Source organism: Naegleria gruberi (assembly GCF_000004985.1).
Source record: "Naegleria gruberi genomic scaffold NAEGRscaffold_49, whole genome shotgun sequence".
NCBI classification, from domain to species: domain Eukaryota; phylum Heterolobosea; class Eutetramitea; order Acrasida; family Naegleriidae; genus Naegleria; species Naegleria gruberi.
In genome coordinates, this window is record NW_003163278.1 from 95,550 (window position 1) to 120,648 (window position 25,099).

The following is a 25,099-nucleotide window of genomic DNA, read 5'->3' on the forward strand; positions in this document are numbered from 1 at the left end:
AATTTATTTGAGAAGAACAGGACTGTATTTACCTCTAGTACAAGCAACCAGAAGGCATGCCATCCCATAGAATATCATAGAAGTCCATAAAATAATGGTTGGAGCGAGTGGTGTCGTTGCCTGAAGAACATTCGTATAGATGAGCATGAGTACTTCACAAATTGTTTGGAAAGCAATAGTTACGAGCATGGTAGTGGATGGATGCACTGGATAGGTAATGTAAACTGTCATTTGAGTCAATAATGATGGAGTAGGACCTGTGAAAAATCCAATAATGACAAATGCCATTCCTGACATGACTAACATTCCATCATCCTTATACCACAACGTTAGAATGCAAAACCAGAGATATCCCAAACTCCCCGAAAAGCTCGTAATGATAGTAATCAATCTAAACTGTTTCGTTCTGTCAAAAAGAAATGAAAAGATAAAAGATCCAATCGTTCCAAACACAACCAAGATAATGTTCATATTTCCTGCATCGATAGCTGTATACTTATTCACCTTAATTACCTGCTCAAGAATTGAAATGCTATTGGTAGCAGCGGAGAAGAGTGAGATGGCTCCCAACAACATGAAATAGGATGGCATTCTTATTAAGGTCTTTAGACCAAACATGAGAGTTTGTGGAGGATACACATCCTTACTTTCTTCTACTTTCTTTTCAGCGGTCGATTCTTCTTCTGACAACATTGGCTCAGTAAGTGAAGATGGCGAATCCTCCTTTTCAGTTGGTGCATAAAGAGGTGGAGTTGGTGGTTTTTCCTTGAAGAATAACAGTCCCAATAACCCAACTATTGTTACAAAAATTGCTTGGGATATGAAAAAGATTGAAGTTCCCAATACGGAGAACCTTAAATCTTCTGAACTTTCACTGCCAATGGTCATTACTCGAGTGCTGATGGTTATTCCGACAATGCTTCCAATGGCACCAGCTGCAATAATAACGGACATGATGAATGTTCTTTCATTATTACCAAACCAGAGCATGCCCAATAGGTCAGTAGTATGATTAAGGAAAGGTAAACCAATTAACATGACAACATGTCCAATGAATGAAATCCAATATGATGATTCAGTTCCCTATTTGATTCGTATTAAATTAAGAGAATTGATGCGGAAACTTACCTGAATTCCCATTAATTTAATCCAAGAACCCACTGAGGTGAGAATTGAAAAAACCACAATCGAAGTTCTCAATCCAAAATTCTTAATAACAAAGGAAACAACCAGAGATAATGGAATGGCAAACGGTCTTGTCAGCAAACTACTCACATTAATCTTCCAATTCTGATTGCTGCCAAGATGATAATATTTCATCATGAGTGTTCTGCATTAAGGCAATTAAGAGAATATATATATTAAGGATCATGCAAATATTGAGGAAACTTACCCTGCTGATGAGAATGTTGCGGTACAAGTAGGTCCAACAATCATCAAGAGAGCAAACAATAATAATTGGAACCATCTTCTGATATACAATTTTGGTGTCTGCTGCTCTTTTGTTAGTTCCTCTTCTTCTTGTGGTACAATATTTGACCCATCAGAAATACTGTCCACCGTACATGCTGATAATGATTGAATGTTATTGATCGAGTTGGAGTTGGAGTTGGGCATCTCCTGAATATCTTCTTGTTGCATTTTTATAGGGATATTGAAATTTCACACACAGCGTTGATTTTCTCTCAAATGAAGAAACATTGCGCATATTATGTAGTAAGCGGGCTCAAAATAAATTCCTGAGAATTATGCACACCGTAGTGGAACCGGAGATTACTAGAAAAAGAGAGGGATATTTCATCCTCATTCCTTCTATTAAGGAGTCGTAGGAAATGGCAAGAATCAACAGATTTTGGTAAGGGAATTGATAATGGACTTTATAATTTGGAAACTCTTGATCCAGTCTTCCAATTGACTGGTAAGAATGCAGAGACACATTCTGGATTTTTGAGAGAGCTGATTTCTGATGGTTGGACTGGATCTTGATTGGTCAATTTCTTGACAAACTTTTCCATCTTTTTGCCATTCACATTTACTGGAACACCATTCACTTGGGCAATGACAGATGGACGATGTCTAGATGATAAATGAGTCTTGATAGTGTCATGAATCTTATCAACAAGTTGTTCGTTCAATTCCAAGTTTGGAGCTAATTGAACAAAGAGAACGACTTGCTCGTTACCATCCTTTTGTCTTTGACCTACGACAATTGAATCAACCACTTCCTTAACATGTTGCAAGACATCATAGTAATCACCAGTTCCAATTCTGACTCCTCCTGGATTAAGGGTACTATCACTTCTTCCCTTCACATAGAATCCAAAACGAGGAGTTTGTTCACTCAAATCTCCTTGAGCCCAAATTCCATCAAATGTTGTAAAGTAACTTTCAAAGTAACGTTTCTGATTCTTTTCTCCCCAGAAAAAGAGTGGATAGGATGGGAATGGATTCAGACAAACCAATTCACCATTATCTCCAAAGATACGTTCTCCAGCATCATTCCAAACTTGAACATCGAGACCTAGACCTGCACATTGCAATTCACCTGGATAGACTGGTAAGAATGGAGAACCCAATGCAAAACAACCATTCAAATCGGTACCACCACTGATAGAGCTCAAGTGAACATGTGGAATCATGTACTTGTAGAGGTAGACTGCAGTGGATGGAGCCAATGGTGAACCAGTGGTTGTAATTAAACGAAGATGAGAAATATCCAATTTTGTCTTGTGAACCAAATCAATCTTGTTAGTAACCATGAAAGATAAATATCTTGAACTAGTTCCAAAGAAGGTAATCTTTTCAGTTTCAATTAATTTCCACATGGCCAAAGCATTAGGGAAGAGAGGACTTCCATCATATAGCACATTCTTACAACCAGTATATAACATTGAGACACACCAATTCCACATCATCCATCCACAATTAGTATATACAAATGAAGTATCAGAATCCTTAACATCGCAATGCAAATGAGTTTCCTTAATATGATTAATCAATACACCAAATCCTTGACAAATACATTTTGGAGCTCCTGTACTTCCACTTGTGTACATGATCCAAACTGGATGATCCACATCCACAGGTTCAAATTGAATATCCTTTTCATTACAGAGAGTTGGTGATAAATTTCTCAAAAATCCACCATTCACAACATCACTATGATAATCGACATATTTGATACGAGAATGTTGAGTGAGCTTATTCACACAATCTTCATTGGACATGATTTCCTTAAGACAGGTATTTCTAGAGAATTGAGGGAAGAACTTTTCATCGTATTCGAGAGTTTTGACCTTGATAACAGCACGAAGAGTTGGAACATGGTGCATGAGGTATTTACAAGTTTCATTGGTGGAGAATAACTTGCCATTGAATGTGTAATATTCAGTTGTAAAGAGGACAACTGGTTCAATATGTTGAAATCTTGCAAAAACAATCTTCTTTCCCAAATCTGGACTTACACTACTCCAGACAGCTCCAATACTAGTCACAGCCAATAAGGCAACAATGGATTCAGAGCAATTTGACATGATTGATACAACACGATCCATCTTTTTAACCCCCAGCTCATTTCTCAAGTAGTGAGCCATCTTGGCCACCCGATTCCACAATTCTCCATAGGTCATTTCCACTCTCGGAACCGTAACACCCTTAATACCATTCTCACCAATGGCCAAGAGTGCAACTCTATTCACATATTGAGGATCCAAGCATTTGTGAAGTAAATTTTGAGCATAATTGACCTTAGCTCCCACAAAGAAACGACTTCCCATATGAGGATGAGTTGTAGTCAAACTTGCAAGCATTTCCTCTTCAGTTTGCTTTTTTCTTTCCTCATCAGAAATCTTCTTTGGTCTTGAAATTACTTGAGAATAGTTTTTAAAGGATTTAATCTTTAAGAATTGCCACAATAAACCCCAGAAACGATCATCCTTAACAGTCCACTCAAAGAACTTTTGATGATATTTAACTGGATCATCTTGCATCTCCATTTTAGTAAATTCATATGAACAATTGCCTTGCTTATTCAATTCCTCTCTGGCAAACAATGAAAAGGCAAACATGACACTCTTCTCCATTGAATCAGCAGAAGGTTTCCAAAGCATTTTGTTCAAATCGACATTGTGAATCTCAGAGTCATTATCAGAGGGATGAGGTTGAAAGTGTTGAGAAGAAGAACAAGCAACAGCAACAGATGAAGAAGAGGAGGATGGTTGCTGATGAAAATGTCGGTGCTGGAGATGAATTTGTTGTTGGTGTTGATGGTGATGATGAGCGTGGTGAAGATGAGACATGTTGAATGTTTTTCTGTTGAAAATTTCGCGAATTTTTGGAACATTCAAGCAATAACAATTGAACGTTCTGTTACCGCCTTTTCCACACATTTCCTTTTTAGAATGTGCATAAAGGGAACTAGATAATTTGTTAAATTAATTGGAAAAGTAGTTTATTCTTGTTGGTGGAATGGATAGTCAGTGTAACCAGTAGCAAGATCACCACCAGCATAGTAGAATGTTTCTCTATTGTACTTGTTCAATGGTAAATCCTTTTCCAATCTGTAAGGCAAATCAGGTGTGGAAATAAAGTGACGTCCAAAAGCAACCAAATCAGCATCACCACGTTCCACCATTTCAATAGCAGTTTGTCTATTGAAACCACCAGCAGCAATAATTGGGTTCTTGAAGAATTGTCTCAAATGCTTGCAGGCAACTGTTTCAGTTTGTTCAACTTCTTCAGTGCTCTTGGAATACATTAATGAAGTACGTGGTTCAACAACGTGCAAGAAGGCCAAATCATACTTGTCAAGAGTCTTGGCAACTTCAGAGAAAGTTTCAGTTGGTGTAGAATCGCTCATTTGGTGAAGAGCACCAGATGGACTAATTCTGATACCAACACGATTAGATTCACCATTGACAGCCTTCAAAACTGATTCAACAACTTCACGCATAAATCTCAATCTATTTTCAATAGAACCACCATATTCATCAGTTCTCTTATTGACTCCATCTTGAATGAATTGGTCAATCAAGTATCCATTAGCTCCGTGAATTTCAACACCATCAAATCCAGCTTCAATAGCATTCTTAGCAGCAGCACCATATTGTTCAACAATGGTCTTGATTTCTTCAACTGATAAACTCTTTGGTGGTTCAGCAGTAACTTGTTCAAAGGTCTTCAAGTTGAAACATGGAAGATCAGTCATGGCAATATCAGATGATGAAACAGAATCAGCATATCTGACTCTACCTACGTGCCATAATTGCAAAAAGATGATACCTCCCTTTTGATGGACAGCATCAGTAATCTTCTTCCAGGCCTTAACTTGAGCTTCGGAATAACAACCTGGTGTGAATGGATAACCTTGTCCTTGTGGTGTAATTTGTGAAGCTTCAGCAATGATTAAACCACCCTTTGAAGCACGTTGATTGTAATAGATAGCACCAACATCAGTATGTTCACATTCTCCCTGTTATTGAATTAATTGAATGATCATGAAATGAATTTGATTCCATATATTATGAATATTCACACAAAACAAAGTAGTTGTATGTAGTAGTAAATAGTTAATGATGATATTATCGTTCGTCATCATTGTCATCATTGAAATATTCATCAAATGATAATCGACACAATAATTAACAAAAAAGGCTATAATTTCAAACTTACAGCAACAGCTCTTGTTCTAGTAAGTGGGGCCATAACAATACGATGGTCCAAAGACAAGCCGTCCTTTCCTCCCAACTTGAGTGAAGTAAATAACTTTGCAGGTGATGAAGCAGACATTTTCAGTGATGAGTTTTTATCGTAGTTTTTTTTGAATTTGATTGTTGTTCGCAGTAAGTTTGTTGCGCGCCAAGAATTTATAACTTTGATATCTTAGGACGCTTTAATTTCGCACTTAATAGGAAAAAAATAGAGAATTTCAAGTGGTTTTGTTCTGAGCCAGCCACTGTGGAACGTGGATGCATATTATTTGAGGAAGGAATATTTCAGTGCTCAGTTAATTGTTCCGATTGAGCATGTACTATTAATAACAAGTTGGAAATTGAATTATTATTTGATGGAGTTAATTAATAGTAAAAAAGCTAGCTTACTTAATCATTTGATGATATTGAATTTAATATTACACAATATTAATTAAAAAAGAAATCAAAAGAGGAAATTAAATAATCAGTGTGATGATAATTTATTGAAAAGTTGGATAATCGGTATAACCAGTAACAACATCTTTGGAACCATAGAAAGTACTTCTGTCATAATGAGTGAGTGGATGACCATTTCTAATTCTTTCAACCAAATCAGGATTAGAAATAAAGTGTCTTCCAAAAGCAATCATATCTGTGACACCCTCCTCTGTGGTAATCTTTGCTGTGGCTGGAGTAAAACCACCAGCTGAAATAATTGGAGATCTTGTCAATGGTTTCAATTCCTTGGTTACAACCACAGGTTTGGATTCAGCTTCGCCATTATCTGAAATTGCTCCACCTGATACTCTTGGTTCTACAAGGTGAATATATGCCAAATCATATTCATCCAATGCCTTGACAGCTGCTTCAAAGAGTGGTTTTGGATCTGAATCACTAATTTCCAAGAAACATCCACTTGGACTCATACGAATTCCAACACGATCTGATTCATTATCAAATCCTTCAATACATGCTGAAATAGCTTCACGCATAAATCTCAATCTATTTTCAATAGAACCGCCATATTCATCAGTTCTCTTATTGACTCCATTTTGTAAAAATTGGTCAACTAGATAACCATTAGCAGCATGCAATTCCACACCATCGAATCCAGCCAATTTGGCATTTCTAGCAGCTTGCTTATATTGTTCCATAACGACCTTAATTTCCTCAACAGACAATGCCTTTGGAGTAGTTGGCAATTGTTGTTCTCTGGTTTGCAAATTTGTAGATTTCACATTTTGAATTGGAACTGCAGAAGAGGAGACATTGTCAGCATAACGTTGTCTACCAACATGCCACAATTGCAAAAAGATGACACCTCCTTTTTGATGGACAGCATCTGTCACCTTTTTCCAAGCTTTAACTTGAGCTTCGGAATAACAACCTGGAGAACATGGATAACCTTGTCCTTGTGGTGTAATTTGTGAAGCTTCAGCAATGATTAAACCACCTGGTGTGGCACGTTGAGAGTAGTAAGTAATTGCATGTTCTGTTTGTTCACAATCTCCCTAATAGTTGTGTGAAATAATATTTAACAGTTAAAGGTGATGAATTATTGTAGTAATCAATCAAAAGTGATGTCAAGATGATGAATATTTAGTTTTCGGAATTTAATATCGGAATTTGTTGATAATAGTACTTACATCCAATGCTCTGCAACGAGTGAGTGGAGCCATCACAATACGATGGGAGAGAGTAATTCTCTGACTGGCAGGAATTTTGTCAGTTCCCAATGTGAGTGGTGTGAAGAGTTTGCTTGTTGATTCGGAAGTGGCAGACATTTTGATTTTTTAAAGTGTGAAAATTATTGGAACAATTAAAATTGAAGGCGAATTTAAATACAATTTGGAGGTAGGAGTAAATTGGATGAGGTTTGGATGTTGAACAGTGATTTTCTTGGATGTCTTTGTAGAAAGTACGTACGAAAGGTCAAGAGAACGGTCTAATGTTAATGCATCTGAATAGTATTGACAAATTCTCAGTTAAAGTTACAATTCTTGGATGTTCATAAGGCACATCTTCCAATTTTATTTCTAATAAATAACAACGAAAACCCCTAAGGCAAAGTTGTTTATGTTTCATGTTCTTTAGTTGCTTTTGTAGAATGTAATTTGGTGAATGATTTCTTGTTAACTTTATTCTATTGCTTCAGATACAAGGTTAACAACAAGAACTACCACTACATGAGCTTGGTGAACAACTATTGGCAGTTGAAGGTTGTTGAGAAGTTGATGGACCCTTAGAACAATCAAAAGCTCCATAATGTGTACTCATATCACCAATAATTTGGAAATAAGGACCTAACCAAGATGGTTTGGATAACATACTGGCAGTATTTCCACAAACGAGAACTGGTCTATTTCTCTCAAAGACATGTCCAGCATCTAAGGTGTAAGCATGCTTGTAGACATGATCAACTTCTGAGCCTCCTCTATAAATTGCAATTTGTCCATAATCTTCACATTGTGGTTCCAAATCATTCAATTTGAATAAACGATAAGTGATGGAATAGAATTTGGCATTTCCAAGAATTTCCTTCAATTTCAAATCATGAATAACAATTTCACTTCTTGTCAATTCTCTTGGATCATCGAATCCAACCTTCTTACAGAGTGCTAAAAAGTCATTTGTGTACAATGCTCCAGCAATACATTCTCCAAAGAGTAATTCATGAGAACGAACGTCAGATGGCAAACGACGATCACAATAAACATCAGAAAATACAAACTCTCCTCCAAATCTCAAGCTATTGTAAACACCTTTCAAAACGGAAGCCTTATCTGGTGACAAATTCACAACACAATTAGAAATGACAATATCAACAGAATTTTCCTCAATTCCAGCACCTTTCAAATCTTCAATAAATCCCTTTTTGAATTCCAGAGTTGCCAAATTGTCAGCTCCAAAATTTTCTTGCAACTTTACAACATTGTCCCTTGCAACTTGCAATTGCTCATCAGTCATATCAACTCCAATAGCTTTTCCTCCCTTTCCACAAAGCATACTTGCCAAATAGACATCTCTTCCACTTCCACAACCCAAATCCAAGACAGTTAATCCAGAAATGCCAGCCAATGGCAATGGTGACCCACATCCATAATATTTACTCAATACTTCATCTGGAATTTTAGCAAGTAAAGCTTTCATAATCGGATGAGGTGCTCCACTTGAAGTGCATGCAGAAGTTTTCAAATCTTTAGTAGTAGACAAGACTTTTCCGTAATATTCCTTCACAGATTCATAAACTGCATTGGAATTTGTATAGGATACTCCTGTTGTATTTTCACTAATTAAATTATGATTATCCGATGATGATGATGAAGATTGATTGTTGGTTGAACAACATGAAGCAGTTGTTTGTTTAGGTGTATTTTCCATTGGTGATGATGAAGAAGGAGGACAACAGGATTTTTGGCTTCCACAACAAGACATTTTTTTGTGTTGATTGCTTTTATCCTCAGCACTTCTATCGCTTTAGTTTTCCAATCTATCCACAACAGTAACGGCGAAACTAAAGATGTGTGGATGTTATTGCGTCCATGTCTTGTGATTGGATGTTTGATTTCTGCATTGTAAAATGATGTTTTACAAAATCCACCACCATACCTGACATAAAACATAAGTCAACAAGCAAACAGTTAAAATACTCAAATAGCTCAACACGGATTTGAACTTGAAGATTGAATAAATGGTAGCAATAATGAATAATATGGCATAGAATATGAAAATATTCCAAATCTTTGGCAAGTAATAGATGGACAAGTCATGTACAGAGTTTCGTTCCATATCCAAGGTCAAAATTCCATAACCATATTTGAAAGTACCTTGTAACATGCTAAATGTTGGAATGGTATGCTCTGTAACAGTGTGCTCATAGACATTGTGTTGGAATTTGCAATATTCGTGATCATCTCCACTCAGAACAAGAATTGGTTTGGTGAGTGAGACTAATTTCTTTGAATCTGAAGGATTGAGCATGTTTCTGTAACCTGCTCCATAACCCTCTTCCAAAGGTCTACTCCTAGATTTGGTTCCCATTCTGGTATCGAAGTCATCGTTCTGGCAAAGCCCATCTCTATACAATGGAATGTGTGTCAGTAAAATATTCTTTGAATTTTCTGCATCTACGTTTTTCAATAGAAAATCATAAATTGGTGTTCCCAAATACATTGAATTCACTCCAATAATATTCATCTTACTATTGATGGCATAATTAAAATTGAGTGGCATGAAATGCTTTTCAAATCTGTCCAAAATCTTCTTTTCCCAATTTTCTAATCCAATATCATGATTTCCACTCAGATAAATCGTCTTGATTCCATCTCTATTCTCAAAAGTTTTCCTAAATCTCTTCAATTCCCTCCCATATTCTTCATCAGTGATCCTCCTTCCATTATCAAATAAATCTCCCATAAATATAATTGTGTGAATATTGTTCCTATTCATTCGGAGAATGGATTGAAAATTCTTCCTCATGAAAGTATCACACAACATGAATATAAACCTTGAAAGAATTGCAAATTCATCATTCACAAACGAATAGGAATATCTATCGGTCAATTGTGGATCTCCAATCAATAATATATTATGATACTTGTCATTTACCTTCGGAGCATATGTAAATTGGAATCTAAATATCAAAACTTCCATAAAAACAATCAAGAACACCAATAGCATGATAAATCGAGTCAGATGAGAAAATTCCGAAATGAAATGTTGAATCCTCTCCACATAGGAAAATACAATAATTAATAGGCTTTGATTTTTCTCTTCTGTATGTGATGAAAATTCCTCATGATGATGATTATTTCCTTCCGATGATGATTGTCTGATGGATAAATCGACTCCTCCTTCCTCTTCTTCAAGATTATGAGTGGATGATGTGGTTTTCCTGTTTCTTGATTGCAACATTTTTTTTAATTTAAAATTAAATTTAAAATTAGTTTGGTCAATTAAGTCCAAAGAAAATCATTTTATTTAACAAGCTGATAAGATTTAGAATTTCACAATTTGATAGAATAAATATCAAGGATCCATTAGATCTTGGATAGGAATCGCTACATCTGATCACCATCTATGAAAATAAGAATGAAGAAACAATTTTGAAATAAATTAAACATGTATGAGAGGTTGAAAATTAATTTTGCTTGGTTTTTCATAGAACTACGTAATTCTTCTTGGCAACCATCACTCCTCTGCAAACCATAGCCAATCCAAAACAAACCAAAAGTAGAACAATGAATGCAAAGAAGGAACCAATCACAGCCACTGCAGTATCATGTTCATTGGAGGCAAATGCAGTTTTGGCAAAAGTAATGGCGCTATTGGCTTTGCATTGATCTCCAACTTGTGTTGGACAATCAATAAAACTCAATTCCTTATTCAGACAAAATCTGACCTCTACCAATATGGAACTATTGTAACAAACGAGAGCAGGTGTTCCAAATCCACTGGCTTTGAATCCTTCCTTCATGAATTTAATGTCATAGGTTGTGGTATTGGATGGAACAATGTTTTGTTTCTTGAGGGATGGTAAAATTGACATACTCTTTCTCAATTTGATTGATTGAAGAAAATAATCACGAACTGCATTACTTGAGAATTGAGGTAATTGTGCAGCACACGTTCCATGTTTATCATATTCGTGTTGCCACAATCCAGGAGCAGCATTCTTATAATCTGAAATAATTTCCAAATATTCAATCATTAAATATTCAATCTATTAATAATTGTGAAATATTTACCTGTCCAATAAATATCCAAATCACTTCTCAAATCCTCGATAATACTGTAATTAAAAGCAGGAGCATTACAATTGAAAGGTCCCATTTTTCCTACCAATTTACTTTCATTATTCGAAATTAATTGAATTTAATCATCAACCTACTTTGGCCACAATCCATGAATTGTAAAATCCTTCACTTCAGGTTTCAAAAAACAAGGCTTCAATGTATAACATGCTGATCCAGGCCACGACAATGCAAAAACCTAATTTTTCATTAAAATTCAAGCATCAAGATTATTATTATTTAATTATAATTTTCTTCCAAACTTTATCCGAAAAACCTACAAATATATCAAAATCATCATCTGCAGCACCTGATCTCTTCATCATGTTGAGTTTTCCCTCTGTGATCCCTCCATTCATCAACCCAATAGCAACGATGCAAGATAACACCAAGATAATACGCGACACTATCTGCGACATTTTTTTTTCAAAATCTAAAAAAAGCGCAAGATTTTTACAAATTTTTCAAAGACTTTTTTAAAATGTTACAATTTTATATTGGAATGAAGATAAAGACTATTAATAATTGAGAGTTATATTAATATTCACATTAAAGAGAGTAGTACCATCAAATAAGGCAAATACGAAAGGTCCATCTCTTGATTGTTTGACTGTGAATTGCACAAGTTGATTTCTCTTGGCTTGGATTTGATAATTTGCATTGTTTGGATTCAATTGATATAGAGAAGGATTGGTAGAATATAATAATTGATAAGGATATGAATAATTAATGCCTGTTAGTTGGAATTTGACATTGACAGGTGTATTTTTTGGAATGAAATCTTTCTTGAATTGGATGAGATTGATTGTTTGATCGAAATTCAAGTTACTAAGGGAGAGTGAATTATCTTTCAAGGAATATTCAGTAGTAAAGTGGGTAAACAATTTTGGAAGAATGGTTAATGAAGCTTTAGAGTTTGAAAATAAACTAAAGTAAACGATTGTGAAATTGTGGATATCTCTAGAGAATGAAACAGTTGCATTCAATCCAGAAGATTGGGAAACTGAATTGGCAGGTGTTGGATAACCACTTCTCAAAGAAGCATATACAGTAACTCCATCAAACTGATTCTTTCCAATAAACGAAACTTGTGCAATATCATTTTCAGAAACTTGTGGATCCAAACTCATGTAAACATTATTAATCTTTGCTGCATGTACTTCAAACACATGACCATCCACTATCTCACTTGCATCCTCTGGAGTATCCTCCAACAAACATGCAGTTCTATGTCCATTACTTCTCTTGGATGGACACACATAACATGAACTAGCACCAAATATTCCAGAAACACTTCCATGTGCACAATCATGTGATTTATCATCACCTGGACAGAATTTTCCTGGTTCACACTGATGACATGGAATAAAACTAAATTGTTTGTAATATCCAGGACCACATTCACTTGTCAGGATTGAACATGTGAAACATGCAAGGATAACGAACAGTGTTAAAGAAAAACTGAGAGATGGTTTCATTGATGTTTTTTTACACTTCTTTTCAGTGTGGTCAGTTCAGGTTGACCAAGGAGAGAAATAAAAGAACGAGTCCATCCTATGATTGCAATCTTTTTGAAAATGCAAAGATTTAGAATAGAAATTTTGTCAAACTTGAACGGAGTTTCAGATAATCATTTGTTGGTATCCACTACATATCTGATTCCTTAACCGTCAACGAATTGTTTTCTTCTCCCTAATTCGAATAATGATTTCAATTACAAAACGAAACGGGAAGCCTGCCAGGAATATGGCGACTATCCCGCTGCAGTCTTTGACTGCATGAACAGTGAAAATAAAAAACAGAAGAGTCCTCAACTTTGAGGACCCTCAGTTCTTTTTGTGTTTGGGATAACACAGAGAGGATGAAGTTATAGAATTGGACACATGGCTGTGGATTTATTGGTTTTGGTAGGTGTGGCCAAAGTGAACTTGGGTTGTGGTTTGGAAATTTAGAAATTAAAAAAGTTCATTTCTTGTGGTTTGGATGGAAACAAATGTTGAATCTTCTCACCTGTTAATTAACCTTCACCAATGTACGCGTAAGTTCATTTTTTGTAACTCTCCAAGTTTGTTCCGCGATCATGGTATTTTGGAACTTTAAAGAATGGAAATGTTCAATGTTTGGATTTCAGTCATTATATGCAAGGAAGGATATTACGGATCTGACAAGGTTTTGTTCATGTTTCACTGCTTAAACTTGTAAATGTACTTGAAGAATACATTCGGATCAAATTGTAAATTTGTTGCAACATCTTCAGAATCAAATAATGTTAATGAAAATATCCAAGTCTCTAACATCACAAAAGCTAGTACCCGTATAAATTTTTGGAGTGGTTACAAGGACATCAACAAAAGCTAGTAAGGCAAAATTTTTAAAAATTAAAAAATTGAAATCAATCTTCACCCACAAGCCTTTTTTCGGATCATGTTGAAGAACATGTTATCTTTAAAAGAAGTTTTGCAAGCGGAATGTGATTGGCCTTAACTATTCAATTTATTCTCTAATGATCATAAAATAATTATTGTTTATTAAGAAAATACAACAGGTTGAAATTTTCCCCATCACCATAATGGATTAATTTCACTTCGTTATAATCATCATTCCACATTATTTGATTCCAAATCATCATACAAAATTCCTAACAGCAATATTCAAAATAATTATTACGCTCCAAGTACTTGCTCAACCTTCCATAATCAACCTCCAGCACAAATTATAATCACAGCGCCTATTCTTATCCCATTTGATTATCATAATTTGTTTGTATTCTCAACTGGCCTGTCAACAATAGTAACTGCACACAATTAACATGTTCAGCTATCACATTTATTCTAATCATCAGTAAAAAAAAACGAAAATGAAGTTGACATCTGCCATTGTCATGGCCATTTTGATGGCTGTGCTTTACGCTACATATGTTACCGCTTCCACAGATTCATTCGATGCATTGACAGATGCCATGGTCGAAGCAATCTATGCCAGAAGATTACCTAGATCTGGTGGAGGTGCCAGAGGTGGCTCAAGAGGAGGTGCCAGAGGAGGTGCTCGTGGAGGATCAAGAGGTGCTAGAGGAGGAGCCAGAGGTGGATCTCGTGGTGGTGCCAGAGGTGGTGCTAGAGGAGGTTCTCGTGGTGCCAGAGGTGGATCTAGAGGTGGTGCCAGAGGTGGTGCTAGAGGAGGAGCCAGAGGAGGATCAAGAGGTGGAAAAGCTGGTAAAGCTGGTAAAGGAGGTAGAGGTGGATCTAGAGGTGGTAAGGCCGGAAAGGGAGGAAAAGCTGGTAAAGGAGGAAAAGGAAAAGCTGGTAAGGGAGGAAAAGCTGGTAAAGGTGGAAAAGGAAAAGGTGGAAAAGCTGGTAAGGGAGGAAAAGGTAAAGGAAAAGGAGGTAAGGGTAAAGGTGGTAAAGGAAAAGGTGGAAAGGGAAAGAAGGATAAGAAGGGAAAGAAAGACAAGAAGGGAAAGAAGGATAAGAAAGATAAGAAGGGAAAGAAGGACAAGAAGGATAAGAATCAACAACAACAAGGTGGAGAACAAGGAGGTCAAGATGGTGGTCAACCAGGAGGTGAACAACCACAACAACCAGAACAAGGAGGTGAACAACCACAACAACCTGAACAACCACAAGAACAACCACCAGTTGAACAACCACAACCTGAACAACCACAACAACCTGAACAAGCTCCAGTTGAACAACCACAACAACCTGAACAACAAGCTCAACCAGAACAAGCTCAACAACCTGAAGTTGCTCAACCACAAGCTCAAGAACAACAACCACAAGCTCCAGTTGAACAAACTCAACAACCAGCTCAACAAGCTCCTGTTGAACAACAACCAATTGCTCAACAACCAGCTCAAGAACAAGCTCCAGTTGCTGCCCAACCTGTTCAAGAACAACCACAAGTTGCTCAACCTCAAGTTCAACAACCTGAAGTAGCTCAACAAGTTGCTCAAGAAGGTCCACAACCAATTGCTCAACCTGATCAACCACAACCAGATCAACAAGTTGCTCAACAAAACCCAGACTTCCAACGTGCTCCACAATATGGTGACAAGCAAAGAATTGAATACTTGAGAGGAATGATCAAGAAGAATATTTCCCCACAAGTTGCTCAACCAGAACAACAAGTTGCTCAACCTGAAGTAGCTCAACAAGAAGTTCCACAACCAATTGCTCAACCTGATCAAGTTGCTCAACCAACTGAACAAACTCAACCAGCTAGAAGAACTAGAAAGTACAACAGAGGTGGTAACAGAAGAGGTACCAGAAGAAATCAATTCTCTCAAATTCCTGAATTTGGTAGATATTTCTTGGGTAATCAAGCTAAGGCTCAAAATGGTGATAACGATAGAATCAACTTTTTGAGAGGTTTGATTGATTTGCTCATTGCTCAAACTAAAGCTCAACAAAATTAAATCTGAGTAAAATAAAGAGTAATGTTTAGATAAGATTTAAATTGAGCTAATTCAATGCTTATATTTTTCATTCTCAATCACTTCAAAACCTGCTCTGTATTGAGAAAAATTAGTAAGGAAGAAATCTTCAATATAGAGTGCACAATTGATCATTCAGTTTGAGCACTATGAATACCTGTTGTTAAAAGTTCAGAGCATTCCTTTTTACAAAGAAAGTAGTCTTTCATATGTATGATTCTTCCAACAAAAGCACAACTTATTATAAAATTGTTATATAATAACCGTAGTAGTGGATTGAATAGTCTCTTTCCTCCTGATTAAGGGAGTAGTTATAACCTTCAAATCAATTCAAAAATTAACAAAAGATACTCCCCCTGGTGGGCTCGAACCACCGACCTGCAGATTAACAGTCTGACGCTCTACCGACTGAGCTAAGGGGGATTATAGTTAGTGAATTGCAGTTTGGATTAACACCACGAAGGTGCAGAACACATTGTGATTGTTTAAACACATTTTACAACAGTAGAGGGTTGGAATTATTGACATCAAAAAGTTCAACAATGGATGCTTTGAAAATCAGTCAATGAGGGCACAATTATTGAGATATGAACAAATTCTGGGCGAAATTTACAACATTTCCAAAACTACAGATTCAAGTTGGACAATATTTATCAAACTTGTAAGAAAGTTTTCAATTGCAAATAATATTCGAATAAAAATCAACTATTCATTCAATAATTATTCAATTTAGCATGTTTTTCGTTTTATTCCAAAACTTCAAGGGTGCCTTATTGACACAATAAAATTACAATTATTACTGGTACAATTAGTTCTCTAACGAAGATCCATCCAATATTTACGCTGTGGATCCACAAAATCAAAATTCCAATTTGTTTAACTAGCCATCCTGTGGTCCGTATCCCTTATTGGCACATTCCTGCTTTGAAGGAGCAAGCACCAACTCTACAATTGAAAATCTAATGTCATCATGTTTAATCAATTCACTCATGGCCGATCTATTATTGGCTCTTTTAATGTGATGTCCGAGGGATTTCCAAACTCCCTTTCCTTGTTTTCTGACAATTCCCTTTCTGCTATTGTTTGATCTGGTCATTTTCAATTATGTGTTTAGTTGTTGGGTGTTGAAGGTGGTTGTTTTTTTTGATTTTGTTTCTAAAAATAAATTTTTGAAGTGCGAAATTTATTGAAATTTGCAAGAAATATTTTTAGCAAATGGAAAATGATCGGAATTTATTACAATGCAGTGAAAGGTTGTATCTCAATAAAAACATGATGATTGCTCAATATTACTTTAAAGAAGAAATGGATGGATTAAAGCAGGAATTGAAGAATGTTGTTACTGAGGGTGAACAAGAATGTTGACACACTGTACCAACTCCTATTAGAGTAATTATTAAGAGAAAAATATAATATTGTCCCTTAAAGATATGTCAGTTTTCATTCAGAAAGAGACAATTACAAGAACAGGAGATGTACCTGATTGTGTTTGCAAACTTTAACTACTCAGTGAAGATGTGGCTAATTGTCAACACCATCCAATAAAAACATATTGCTGATATGTTATTCTTTACTCCATCTCAACGACAATCTGTAGTGAGAGTTGAAAAGAAGAAAACAATCTGATAACTTCCCAAACATTCAAACTGAAAAACTCAAACTCTAAAAAGCACTTTCAAATTTGAGTTACAAAATTCATGGGTGATGAACTTTGAACAAATTTCAAAATCAAAAAAAAATTCCAAACTCAAAAGTGCACAAAAACCTTTCAGAGTTTCGGAACGATCACAAAAAACAATCATTAAATAATCGGATCAACGCATTGATAGTGTAATGACTTCTATTTTTAATTTTTTCAAGAGTGGAGGAGCCTATTCAAAGAGTAGTACTGGAGCAGTGACGAATAGTAGTAGTGAATCTTCATCTTCTTCTGATACTAGTAATAATAATAGTAATAGTAATAATGGAACTCCTTTGAGTAATCCTCCGAGTGTTGATAATAACAATGTAAATAATGTATCACCGAATGTAAACACCACCACCAATGAGCAAAAATCCATGACAAGTCAGATTGTTGAGGGAAAGAGCATGATTTTGTCAATTCAACCTGGAGAGAGACCACTTTTTGATTCTGTCGATTTGGCAGAATTGATCAAGTTGAAGGAACATTTACAATACAAACCAAGTGTTTTGAATTTGATTGCTGTTTATCAGGCAGAGATTCAAAAACACGTCGAGTATGGTGTTAAAAAATCAAACAAGAAGGTGCAAAACTATCAGATTGAGCCAGCTCCAACAAACACAAAATATGTCTATCTCACATCATCTGGTTTGCCGGGAGTATTCTGTACAAATAATGATATGATTGATTATAGTCACTATCAAGCTATTTCGAAAGGAAGATGTGTTTCTCATTCTTTCGATTCACAAGAGTTATCGAAAATTGAGGAAGTATTGAAAAAGCAAACCTCAATTTCAGAAAATTCAACAATTGTAAATAAGCGAAATGAATTGGAAAATTTAGAAAAGCAATACACTCGATTGATGAAAGAAAAGGATAAATTATTGATCGATAGAGCAGCTGTTCTTTCACTTGAGGAATTGGCCATAATTGAAGCAGAGGAAGGTAGCATCAGAAGAACCAATGGAGAAGATAATGATGAATGGGAAATTGAAAGAAAGAAGAGAATTATAGAAAATGAAAGAAAATTGATTGAAAAAAGATTGGTCGAAGCTAAAAAGCACAAAAATGTTCGCTTCTACTGCAAGGGAGAATTAGACTATCTCACCAAATGGAATGACCACTTTGTCAAGACGAACAGTGAGACCACACCAAAAGGCGTAGACCAATTGCTGAGATACAATTTCAGTCCAACCAATGTCTTTGATTTAGGTGCAGAAGAGATTCACTTTAGATTTTGTGAATCCCAACTTCATAGACTTGCCTCCTCTCCAATGTATGGCTCTTCTTATCCAACTGCCAGGGTCGTAAAGGTTGACTACATTGTCAATCCGGTTATTATGAAGAGATTTAATGCATGTAAGCAGGAATTGGCTGAAAAGCATGGCTTTATGCTTGAAAGTATGAAGCCATTGCTCTTATTCCATGGTACATCAGATGCCAATATGGAGAATATCTTAAAGACCAATTTTTTATTGAACAAAATTGGAAGTACAACAGATATGGGATATTATGGAAAGTAAGTTTCTTATTCTTATTTTGGATTTATTGACCTTTTTCTTAATAATAGAGGATTTTACTTTAGTGAATATCCTGGATTATCAATGGCCTATGCCAGAAATCAATATTTATTAATTTGTATGGTTTTGATTGGTAAGGCTTTCCACATGAATCAAGTAGAAACTGGTAGAGCTATCGAACCTGGCTATGATTCACACGTGGCTCCAGATGGTTGTAGTGAAGTTATTATTTTCAATCCAGACCAAATCATTCCTCTTTACAAGATTGAATGGGCACAAAATTAGTGAATTACAATTAAAAAAAAGTTTCTCAGATTTGGAAACAACCTTTGCAATATTTTTATTGATAAAGTTAAATTTATGCAAAGAAATATTCCAATTTCACACTATTCTTTCCATTTACACAATTCAATTGAGAATGATCAATGAATGGTCTAGTCAACACTTGACCATTCAATACTACTTTAAGAATTTTTGGAGAATCTGGCTTAAAGTTATAAGATTCAATAGACAAGAAACAACCATTCTCTCTCTCCACCTGAATACTCTCAAACAATGGAGATCCAACAAAATATTCACTAGAACCAGCTCTTGGATACAAACCAAGTGCTGACCACACAAACCATGCACTCATCGTTCCATAATCGTTATTTCCAGGCAAACCATCTGGATTCACACTGTATAATCTATCCATCATTTGTCTCACATAGTATTGAGTCAAATCTGCTCTGTCCACATAGTTAAACAAGTACATGCTCATTAGATCATGTTCATTTCCTCCCCAATAGAATGGATTTGGCAATACGGTGAATGGAAAGTCGAAGGAATCTTTTGCGAATTGTTCCAGTGCAGCAGTGAACTTTTCCTTTGATCCAAACAGGGAAATTAATCGTGGAATATCGTGTGGAACAAAGAATCTATAATGCCAGGCATCACCTTCGACATTATAGATTATCGACTGTCCCATCCATCGGCAAATGTTAATTCTGGACAATTCCACTTTCCAGAAATTGATTTTGGACAGAAGAATTGTTCCTTCTCGTGCCACACATTCTTATAGAATTGAGAACGAGCAGTAAAGTTCAAATAGTCTGCAGTTTCGTTAAGGACCTTAGCAACGGAGGCAATGCATGAATCTTCGTAGGAATAATCTAGAGTGAGAACTGCTCCAACTTGGGCAGATTCTTCTGGGACAAAACCAAGAGAATTATATTGAGCTGGATTGACTCTTCCAACATAATTGACTGGTTCATTAGATGTCTTTTTCATTGCTTGATACGTCTTTTGCATATTAATCTTTGAACTTCTCAATTGACCTTTTAGGAATGCTTCTGTAATGATAACAATTGCATGATTTCCAACCATTGAACCAGTTTCTCCATTACAGAAAGGCCACTTTGGAAGGAAACCAACTTGATCATTGACTCTTATCAATGGTATGTGAAATATCCAAAATGATAAAAGATTCTTTCGATTGATCGTTGAAAGTATATCTGTGAATTCCAGAATAATAGCCACTGGTCAATTCTTCATCAATGTCATATCTTTCCAAAGTAGTTCTGAAATAACCTGGTTGAACAAATTGAGTTTCCTTATTATAGGCCCTTACTTTTTTGTCTTTCAACAAGAAATCATAACTCAATTCTCCCTTATATAGACAAACTGGCATTATTCCAATATTTCCCATATCTGGAATTCCTGCACCTACCAAACGCATATGTGAATGTAATCATCTGGATAGTAGAAACCACCTGGATGCTCAAAAGAAATCTCCAAATCGAAAGTATTAGTAGTATCAGGTCCAACTCTAATCATTCCATAAGGAGTTTGAGCCATTGGACTCATGGTTCCAGAACCAAAGCCCTTGCCAGTTCCAATGAATGGATTCACGTATTTCATATTCTTGTTGCTGTCCTTCTTGAATTTTCTTCCACTCTTTCCGTTATGTTGTTGTTGAGTTTGTCCAAGATTGTCTGGATGGCCATGGACACGATTTTCCATATCTTGATGATCATCATGATGCATAATATTAATTGATGGTTGCTTCATCATTTGTTGATGTGAATAAAACCTCATATTTTGTCTTGGTTGTTGCTGTTGATGATTCATCATTTGTATCATTCTTGATTCTACCAACGTGATGATAACAATCAAAATGATCAATAGCATCTGCAGAAGAACATTCGTACGAATCGAACCATCTCTCATCTTCCTATTCATCTCAATTTTTTCGCTTAATATCTTCTTTCAATATTAGTGATGTTAGTGTTATCAAACGGGAAGATAAATTGTGAAGGTTCATCATTGGAACAGTTAGCTACTTGGATTTTAGGAGCAATTACTGCATTTTGGTGTTACTTGAAAGTGGACTGTTGGGAGATTTGGAATTTTATTGGTGTGGTTATTATTTGTTGATATTATTTGTAAAGAATTTCAGGTCAGAGTAAACTTTGTTGATTAGCTCTATACCCAAAGAATTTCAAGTAATACATGTTTATTTTTCAAAACTAGAGGAAAATTGCAAACGATTCATGTATAAAAATGTACAGTAGCTCCAAAGTTGATTAAGATTAAAACAAAAGCTGCAGAAGGTGGGATTTGAAGTTTGAATTTTAAAATATAAAAATATATGAAAACAATACAATATTGATGAATAACCTCACGGTGTTTGATGAACAGTCATTTAAAGTTTAAATTTTAGAATTAAAATAATGAAAATAACATCAAATTATCAATAGCCAAGGAGTAACCCCATGGTGTTTGATGAACAGTGACTAAAAATTTGAATTTTAGAATAATTTTATCAACAACCATAGAGTAATCCCACGATCTATTACCATATATAGATAAAACCTTAATAAAAAAACAATAAAATGGATTTGAACCCACGAAGCTTGCGCAGTAGAACTTGAGTCTACCCCCTTTGACCACTCGGGAACCCCTGCTTCACATAAACAAAACCTTAATACGAGCAATTCTTTTAGATTTAGTGTAACCTAATTTATCGACAGATTGGTAAAAGATAGATATTTGTAAAGTTGTTTGGTTTTTTATTTAAAATACAAAGGATTCAGTTCTAATGTTATTTTCTGGATATTTGAGTTCTTTAAGCCAATTTCGAATAGAATTCATAAATTGAGGAGGTCCACAAAGATAAATTATTGGAATTTCTGAATTGCTGATATTGGAAGCACCTTGTAGAGCTTGTGCAACATCATTAGAATTAATTCTTCTATTGAAAATTGAATAATTATTCTCTGCATGTGTAGCATGTCTGGTGGAATCAAAAACTTGTAAACTTGAAACTCTTTCATCATTTCTGAAAGATTTGGTAAATTCGGCTTCACTTCCTCTTCCAGAATAGAGAACAGATAACTTGACATTAGATTTACATTCCTGTAAGGCAGACCACATGGAAAGGAATGGAGTTATTCCAACTCCGGCAGCTATCCAAATCATATTTGGAGTTTCCACTCGATTGGTTTCCTTTTCAAAACATGTGAAATTTCCACCAACTCCAATCAATTTCAAACTCAATTCAGAAACATTGGAATGTAGCAATGGAGTGACAGCTCCATTTTCCACTAATTTGATAGTGCATGAAATAAAATTGGAAGATTCAAATTTGGTGGTTTCAGTTGTTTCGTCAATTAAGGGAGATGAAGAAATGGTCCAAGTTCTAATGAGATCATCATTGAGTGATTTTGGATTTAAATTATTCATATGTTGATACTTTTTTTGAATAATTTCACTAAAATCAAATAATGCATAAGATCCTGGCTGATACTTGATTGGAAATTCCAATTTAAATGTAAACTTGGAAATGAGGGGAGTTAATTTTTCAACAGACCAAAGTTTAGCTTGATTGGAAGGAATGTGTTGCTCATTTTCAACATGAGTCGATTGATATACTTCTCCTTTCACATGACGAATTGGTGGATTGTAAGGAGAATATTGATCTGAACCTTCTTGTTTCAAATTCAATCCTTGTTTTACAAATACATGACCTGTCACTCTAATTCTTGTAATCAAAGTGACTCGTGGCATGATTTCTTCAGCTTGTTCATCGAATAGATTCTCTGCATCACCAGTAATGTACAACATGTCACCAGTCTGGAAGTTTGGAATTACTAGACCAGCAACTCTATCAGATTGTACATTTCCTAAAGATTGATAGAATCTATTACCTGAATAATCTGGTATTACAACATAGGATTGGCCATTTTCATTGTAAACTCGGCAAAATCCTGGATTTCCTCCTCTGTGGTTGACTCCAATATCTGAATCTGAATCTTGAGAGATGTGTCGTGTGGAAATGAAGATTGTACTTGCTTGGTGGATGTGGAATGTTTCTTCTGGTTCTAAAGTAGTGGAATTTGGAGAATCAATTGCAAGTTGAGGAGTTCTTTCCACATACGAAAGCTTTCGAATAGTGATATATTTTGGACAGTTTCCCAAGCTTTCATTTGTTTGAATGTCCAAGTTGATGAACTGATTCTTGTACTGGCTAGAATTAATCAATCCACTAACCTTATTTCTTCTCCTATTACTAAAATCAATACCAAGACCAGCAAAGTATCTAATAGAATTATCCAATTCTCCAAAACAATTGCCAAATGGATCTCCAACTGACAATTTTGCCCTAATCGACATTCTACTTCCCTTCTTAATCTTTACAATATCCTCTTCTTCTGCATTTCCAACAATAATACTTGTCCATGGCCTTTGAAATTCATCCAATGTGGCCACAACAAAATAACTCAATTGGGAAAAGAATACTTGATGTTGCAAAGGCATTTCGTCTTCAATAAAATCTGGTAATTGACTAGAAACTTGAAGAGGAACTTGTCTTTTCATTTGGACGAATAATTCGCCCTTGTGTTGTGTGTGATTTTTCAATATCATGTTAAATTGCTGTTGTGTTGTTGTTTTGTTTTTTTTTGTTTGTTTTGTGAAATTAATAGATTGGAATTTCAATCTTTTGATTGGTTGGAATTTCAAAAATAGAAAAAACGAGGGAAAATAGTGCGTCCTGTGTGAGAGGTCTTTTTTGTTGGTCAACTTCCGTGAAGGTAAATGAAAAATTTGGAATAAAACAATAGTTTTTCAATTTTTGATCCACCACCTTATTCATTTCAAGAATTTTCTCATTTGAATGAGGTTTATTGGATTCATCCACACACGGTCGAGTAACCACTCACACGTAGGCATTAGATGATATTCCAATATCCATAATTACTTCCATTCTAATTCTTGTAATCATTACAAGTCTTACTATCAATACAGAACATTTCAATGTCCTTTCCTAATGCTTCATTACTTGTAGTATTGCAAGTTTTCATAGCAACTTGACACTTATCTTCACATGGGTACAAATTACGGATATAATTTGTCTTTTGAACACATAATGGAAAAACAGCATGACAAACAATGGAATGAACCAATTCTTGACATTGCTTTGATGGTGTTTGACCATTGGCATTATCCCAATTCATTAAATTATAGTATAAAGCAGCAACCTTATCAGCATTTCTAGCACCAACTGCTTCAGTTTCTGTTGTCTTATTCCATTCAGGAATGGTAGTCAAATAATTCACTCTATCATGACAAAAATTCAAAGATTGTTGATTAATTTCGGAATCAATCAATTCACAAGTTTTAGCAGAAGAAGCGCTTCCGATAGCAAAAGAGCGAGAAAGAGAATTTCTAATTCTATCAGACAAACTGTGGGACGATCCAATCATGAAGAACAAGCATAATATCATCATCATGATGACAAAAATTCGTGATGAGGCAATTTGGCGCATTTTTTTTCGGGTGGAATATCCAAGAACTTGTAAAAGTGAACCAAAAAATCTATTACGGAGAATTTTATTAAGCAAAATCTTAATCTTTTTGTAATTAAATAATTAAATATATATTGAATTAATAATTTTAAAAAAAATGCCGTGTATGTATGATTGGGTTCCTGAAGATTATTTTGA

The 25,099-nt window shown here is 35.3% G+C and overlaps 13 protein-coding genes and 2 non-coding genes across 15 annotated transcripts; 2 read left to right on the forward strand and 13 right to left on the reverse strand.

The window, feature by feature from the left end:
* Nucleotides 1-3: 3 nt before the first annotated feature.
* On the reverse strand, nucleotides 4-1,641 carry NAEGRDRAFT_71799 (uncharacterized protein; the record flags this gene model as incomplete). Its single annotated transcript, XM_002673051.1, has 3 exons — nucleotides 4-1,083; nucleotides 1,129-1,330; nucleotides 1,394-1,641. 3 exons carry the CDS (start codon nucleotides 1,639-1,641, stop codon nucleotides 4-6), a joined length of 1,530 nt encoding a protein of 509 aa, XP_002673097.1.
* A 236-nt stretch (nucleotides 1,642-1,877) lies between these two features.
* NAEGRDRAFT_71800 (uncharacterized protein) lies at nucleotides 1,878-4,109 on the reverse strand (the record flags this gene model as incomplete). The annotated part of the gene is made up of 1 exon (XM_002673052.1): nucleotides 1,878-4,109. One exon carries the CDS (start codon nucleotides 4,107-4,109, stop codon nucleotides 1,878-1,880), a length of 2,232 nt encoding a protein of 743 aa, XP_002673098.1.
* A 326-nt stretch (nucleotides 4,110-4,435) lies between these two features.
* On the reverse strand, nucleotides 4,436-5,818 carry NAEGRDRAFT_82740 (uncharacterized protein). Its single transcript, XM_002673053.1, has 2 exons — nucleotides 5,671-5,818; nucleotides 4,436-5,470 (listed from the first exon to the last, which is right to left on the reverse strand). Exons 1-2 carry the CDS (start codon nucleotides 5,785-5,787, stop codon nucleotides 4,451-4,453), a joined length of 1,137 nt encoding a protein of 378 aa, XP_002673099.1. The 5' UTR covers nucleotides 5,788-5,818; the 3' UTR covers nucleotides 4,436-4,450.
* A 372-nt stretch (nucleotides 5,819-6,190) lies between these two features.
* Nucleotides 6,191-7,474, reverse strand: NAEGRDRAFT_71802 (uncharacterized protein; the record flags this gene model as incomplete). The annotated part of the gene is made up of 2 exons (XM_002673054.1): nucleotides 6,191-7,201; nucleotides 7,337-7,474. The coding sequence occupies 2 exons, from the start codon at nucleotides 7,472-7,474 to the stop codon at nucleotides 6,191-6,193; spliced, it is 1,149 nt and encodes a 382-aa protein (XP_002673100.1).
* Nucleotides 7,475-7,853: 379 nt separating this feature from the next.
* NAEGRDRAFT_51817 (uncharacterized protein) lies at nucleotides 7,854-9,125 on the reverse strand (the record flags this gene model as incomplete). The annotated part of the gene is made up of 1 exon (XM_002673055.1): nucleotides 7,854-9,125. The coding sequence occupies one exon, from the start codon at nucleotides 9,123-9,125 to the stop codon at nucleotides 7,854-7,856; it is 1,272 nt and encodes a 423-aa protein (XP_002673101.1).
* Nucleotides 9,126-9,278: 153 nt separating this feature from the next.
* Nucleotides 9,279-10,106, reverse strand: NAEGRDRAFT_71804 (uncharacterized protein; the record flags this gene model as incomplete). Its single annotated transcript, XM_002673056.1, has 1 exon — nucleotides 9,279-10,106. One exon carries the CDS (start codon nucleotides 10,104-10,106, stop codon nucleotides 9,279-9,281), a length of 828 nt encoding a protein of 275 aa, XP_002673102.1.
* Nucleotides 10,107-10,848: 742 nt separating this feature from the next.
* Nucleotides 10,849-11,400, reverse strand: NAEGRDRAFT_71805 (uncharacterized protein; the record flags this gene model as incomplete). Its single annotated transcript, XM_002673057.1, has 1 exon — nucleotides 10,849-11,400. The coding sequence occupies one exon, from the start codon at nucleotides 11,398-11,400 to the stop codon at nucleotides 10,849-10,851; it is 552 nt and encodes a 183-aa protein (XP_002673103.1).
* A 600-nt stretch (nucleotides 11,401-12,000) lies between these two features.
* NAEGRDRAFT_71806 (uncharacterized protein) lies at nucleotides 12,001-12,960 on the reverse strand (the record flags this gene model as incomplete). The annotated part of the gene is made up of 1 exon (XM_002673058.1): nucleotides 12,001-12,960. One exon carries the CDS (start codon nucleotides 12,958-12,960, stop codon nucleotides 12,001-12,003), a length of 960 nt encoding a protein of 319 aa, XP_002673104.1.
* A 1,379-nt stretch (nucleotides 12,961-14,339) lies between these two features.
* NAEGRDRAFT_81031 (uncharacterized protein) lies at nucleotides 14,340-15,934 on the forward strand (the record flags this gene model as incomplete). Its single annotated transcript, XM_002672975.1, has 1 exon — nucleotides 14,340-15,934. One exon carries the CDS (start codon nucleotides 14,340-14,342, stop codon nucleotides 15,894-15,896), a length of 1,557 nt encoding a protein of 518 aa, XP_002673021.1. The 3' UTR covers nucleotides 15,897-15,934.
* Nucleotides 15,935-16,264: 330 nt separating this feature from the next.
* NAEGRDRAFT_t544 lies at nucleotides 16,265-16,337 on the reverse strand. Its single transcript has one exon. It is a non-coding gene; the product is annotated as a tRNA-Asn (tRNA).
* A 1,410-nt stretch (nucleotides 16,338-17,747) lies between these two features.
* Nucleotides 17,748-19,400, forward strand: NAEGRDRAFT_71808 (uncharacterized protein; the record flags this gene model as incomplete). Its single annotated transcript, XM_002672976.1, has 2 exons — nucleotides 17,748-19,114; nucleotides 19,166-19,400. The coding sequence occupies 2 exons, from the start codon at nucleotides 17,748-17,750 to the stop codon at nucleotides 19,398-19,400; spliced, it is 1,602 nt and encodes a 533-aa protein (XP_002673022.1).
* A 73-nt stretch (nucleotides 19,401-19,473) lies between these two features.
* Nucleotides 19,474-21,224, reverse strand: NAEGRDRAFT_71809 (uncharacterized protein; the record flags this gene model as incomplete). Its single annotated transcript, XM_002673059.1, has 4 exons — nucleotides 19,474-20,051; nucleotides 20,075-20,443; nucleotides 20,541-20,719; nucleotides 20,824-21,224. 4 exons carry the CDS (start codon nucleotides 21,222-21,224, stop codon nucleotides 19,474-19,476), a joined length of 1,527 nt encoding a protein of 508 aa, XP_002673105.1.
* Nucleotides 21,225-21,979: 755 nt separating this feature from the next.
* On the reverse strand, nucleotides 21,980-22,060 carry NAEGRDRAFT_t543. Its single transcript has one exon. It is a non-coding gene; the product is annotated as a tRNA-Leu (tRNA).
* Nucleotides 22,061-22,169: 109 nt separating this feature from the next.
* Nucleotides 22,170-24,020, reverse strand: NAEGRDRAFT_51821 (uncharacterized protein; the record flags this gene model as incomplete). Its single annotated transcript, XM_002673060.1, has 1 exon — nucleotides 22,170-24,020. The coding sequence occupies one exon, from the start codon at nucleotides 24,018-24,020 to the stop codon at nucleotides 22,170-22,172; it is 1,851 nt and encodes a 616-aa protein (XP_002673106.1).
* Nucleotides 24,021-24,361: 341 nt separating this feature from the next.
* On the reverse strand, nucleotides 24,362-24,922 carry NAEGRDRAFT_71811 (uncharacterized protein; the record flags this gene model as incomplete). The annotated part of the gene is made up of 1 exon (XM_002673061.1): nucleotides 24,362-24,922. One exon carries the CDS (start codon nucleotides 24,920-24,922, stop codon nucleotides 24,362-24,364), a length of 561 nt encoding a protein of 186 aa, XP_002673107.1.
* Between the last annotated feature and the right edge of the window lie 177 nt (nucleotides 24,923-25,099).

Bases quoted from the DNA above. Each gene is read 5' to 3' on its own strand.
- NAEGRDRAFT_82740 (XM_002673053.1), bottom strand. From the start codon at position 5,787: ATGTCTGCTTCATCACCTGCAAAGTTATTTACTTCACTCAAGTTGGGA. The intron at 5,471-5,670 runs GTAAGTTTGAAA...ATTCAATAACAG, and splicing joins CTAGAACAAGAGCTGTTGCT to GGAGAATGTGAACATACTGA.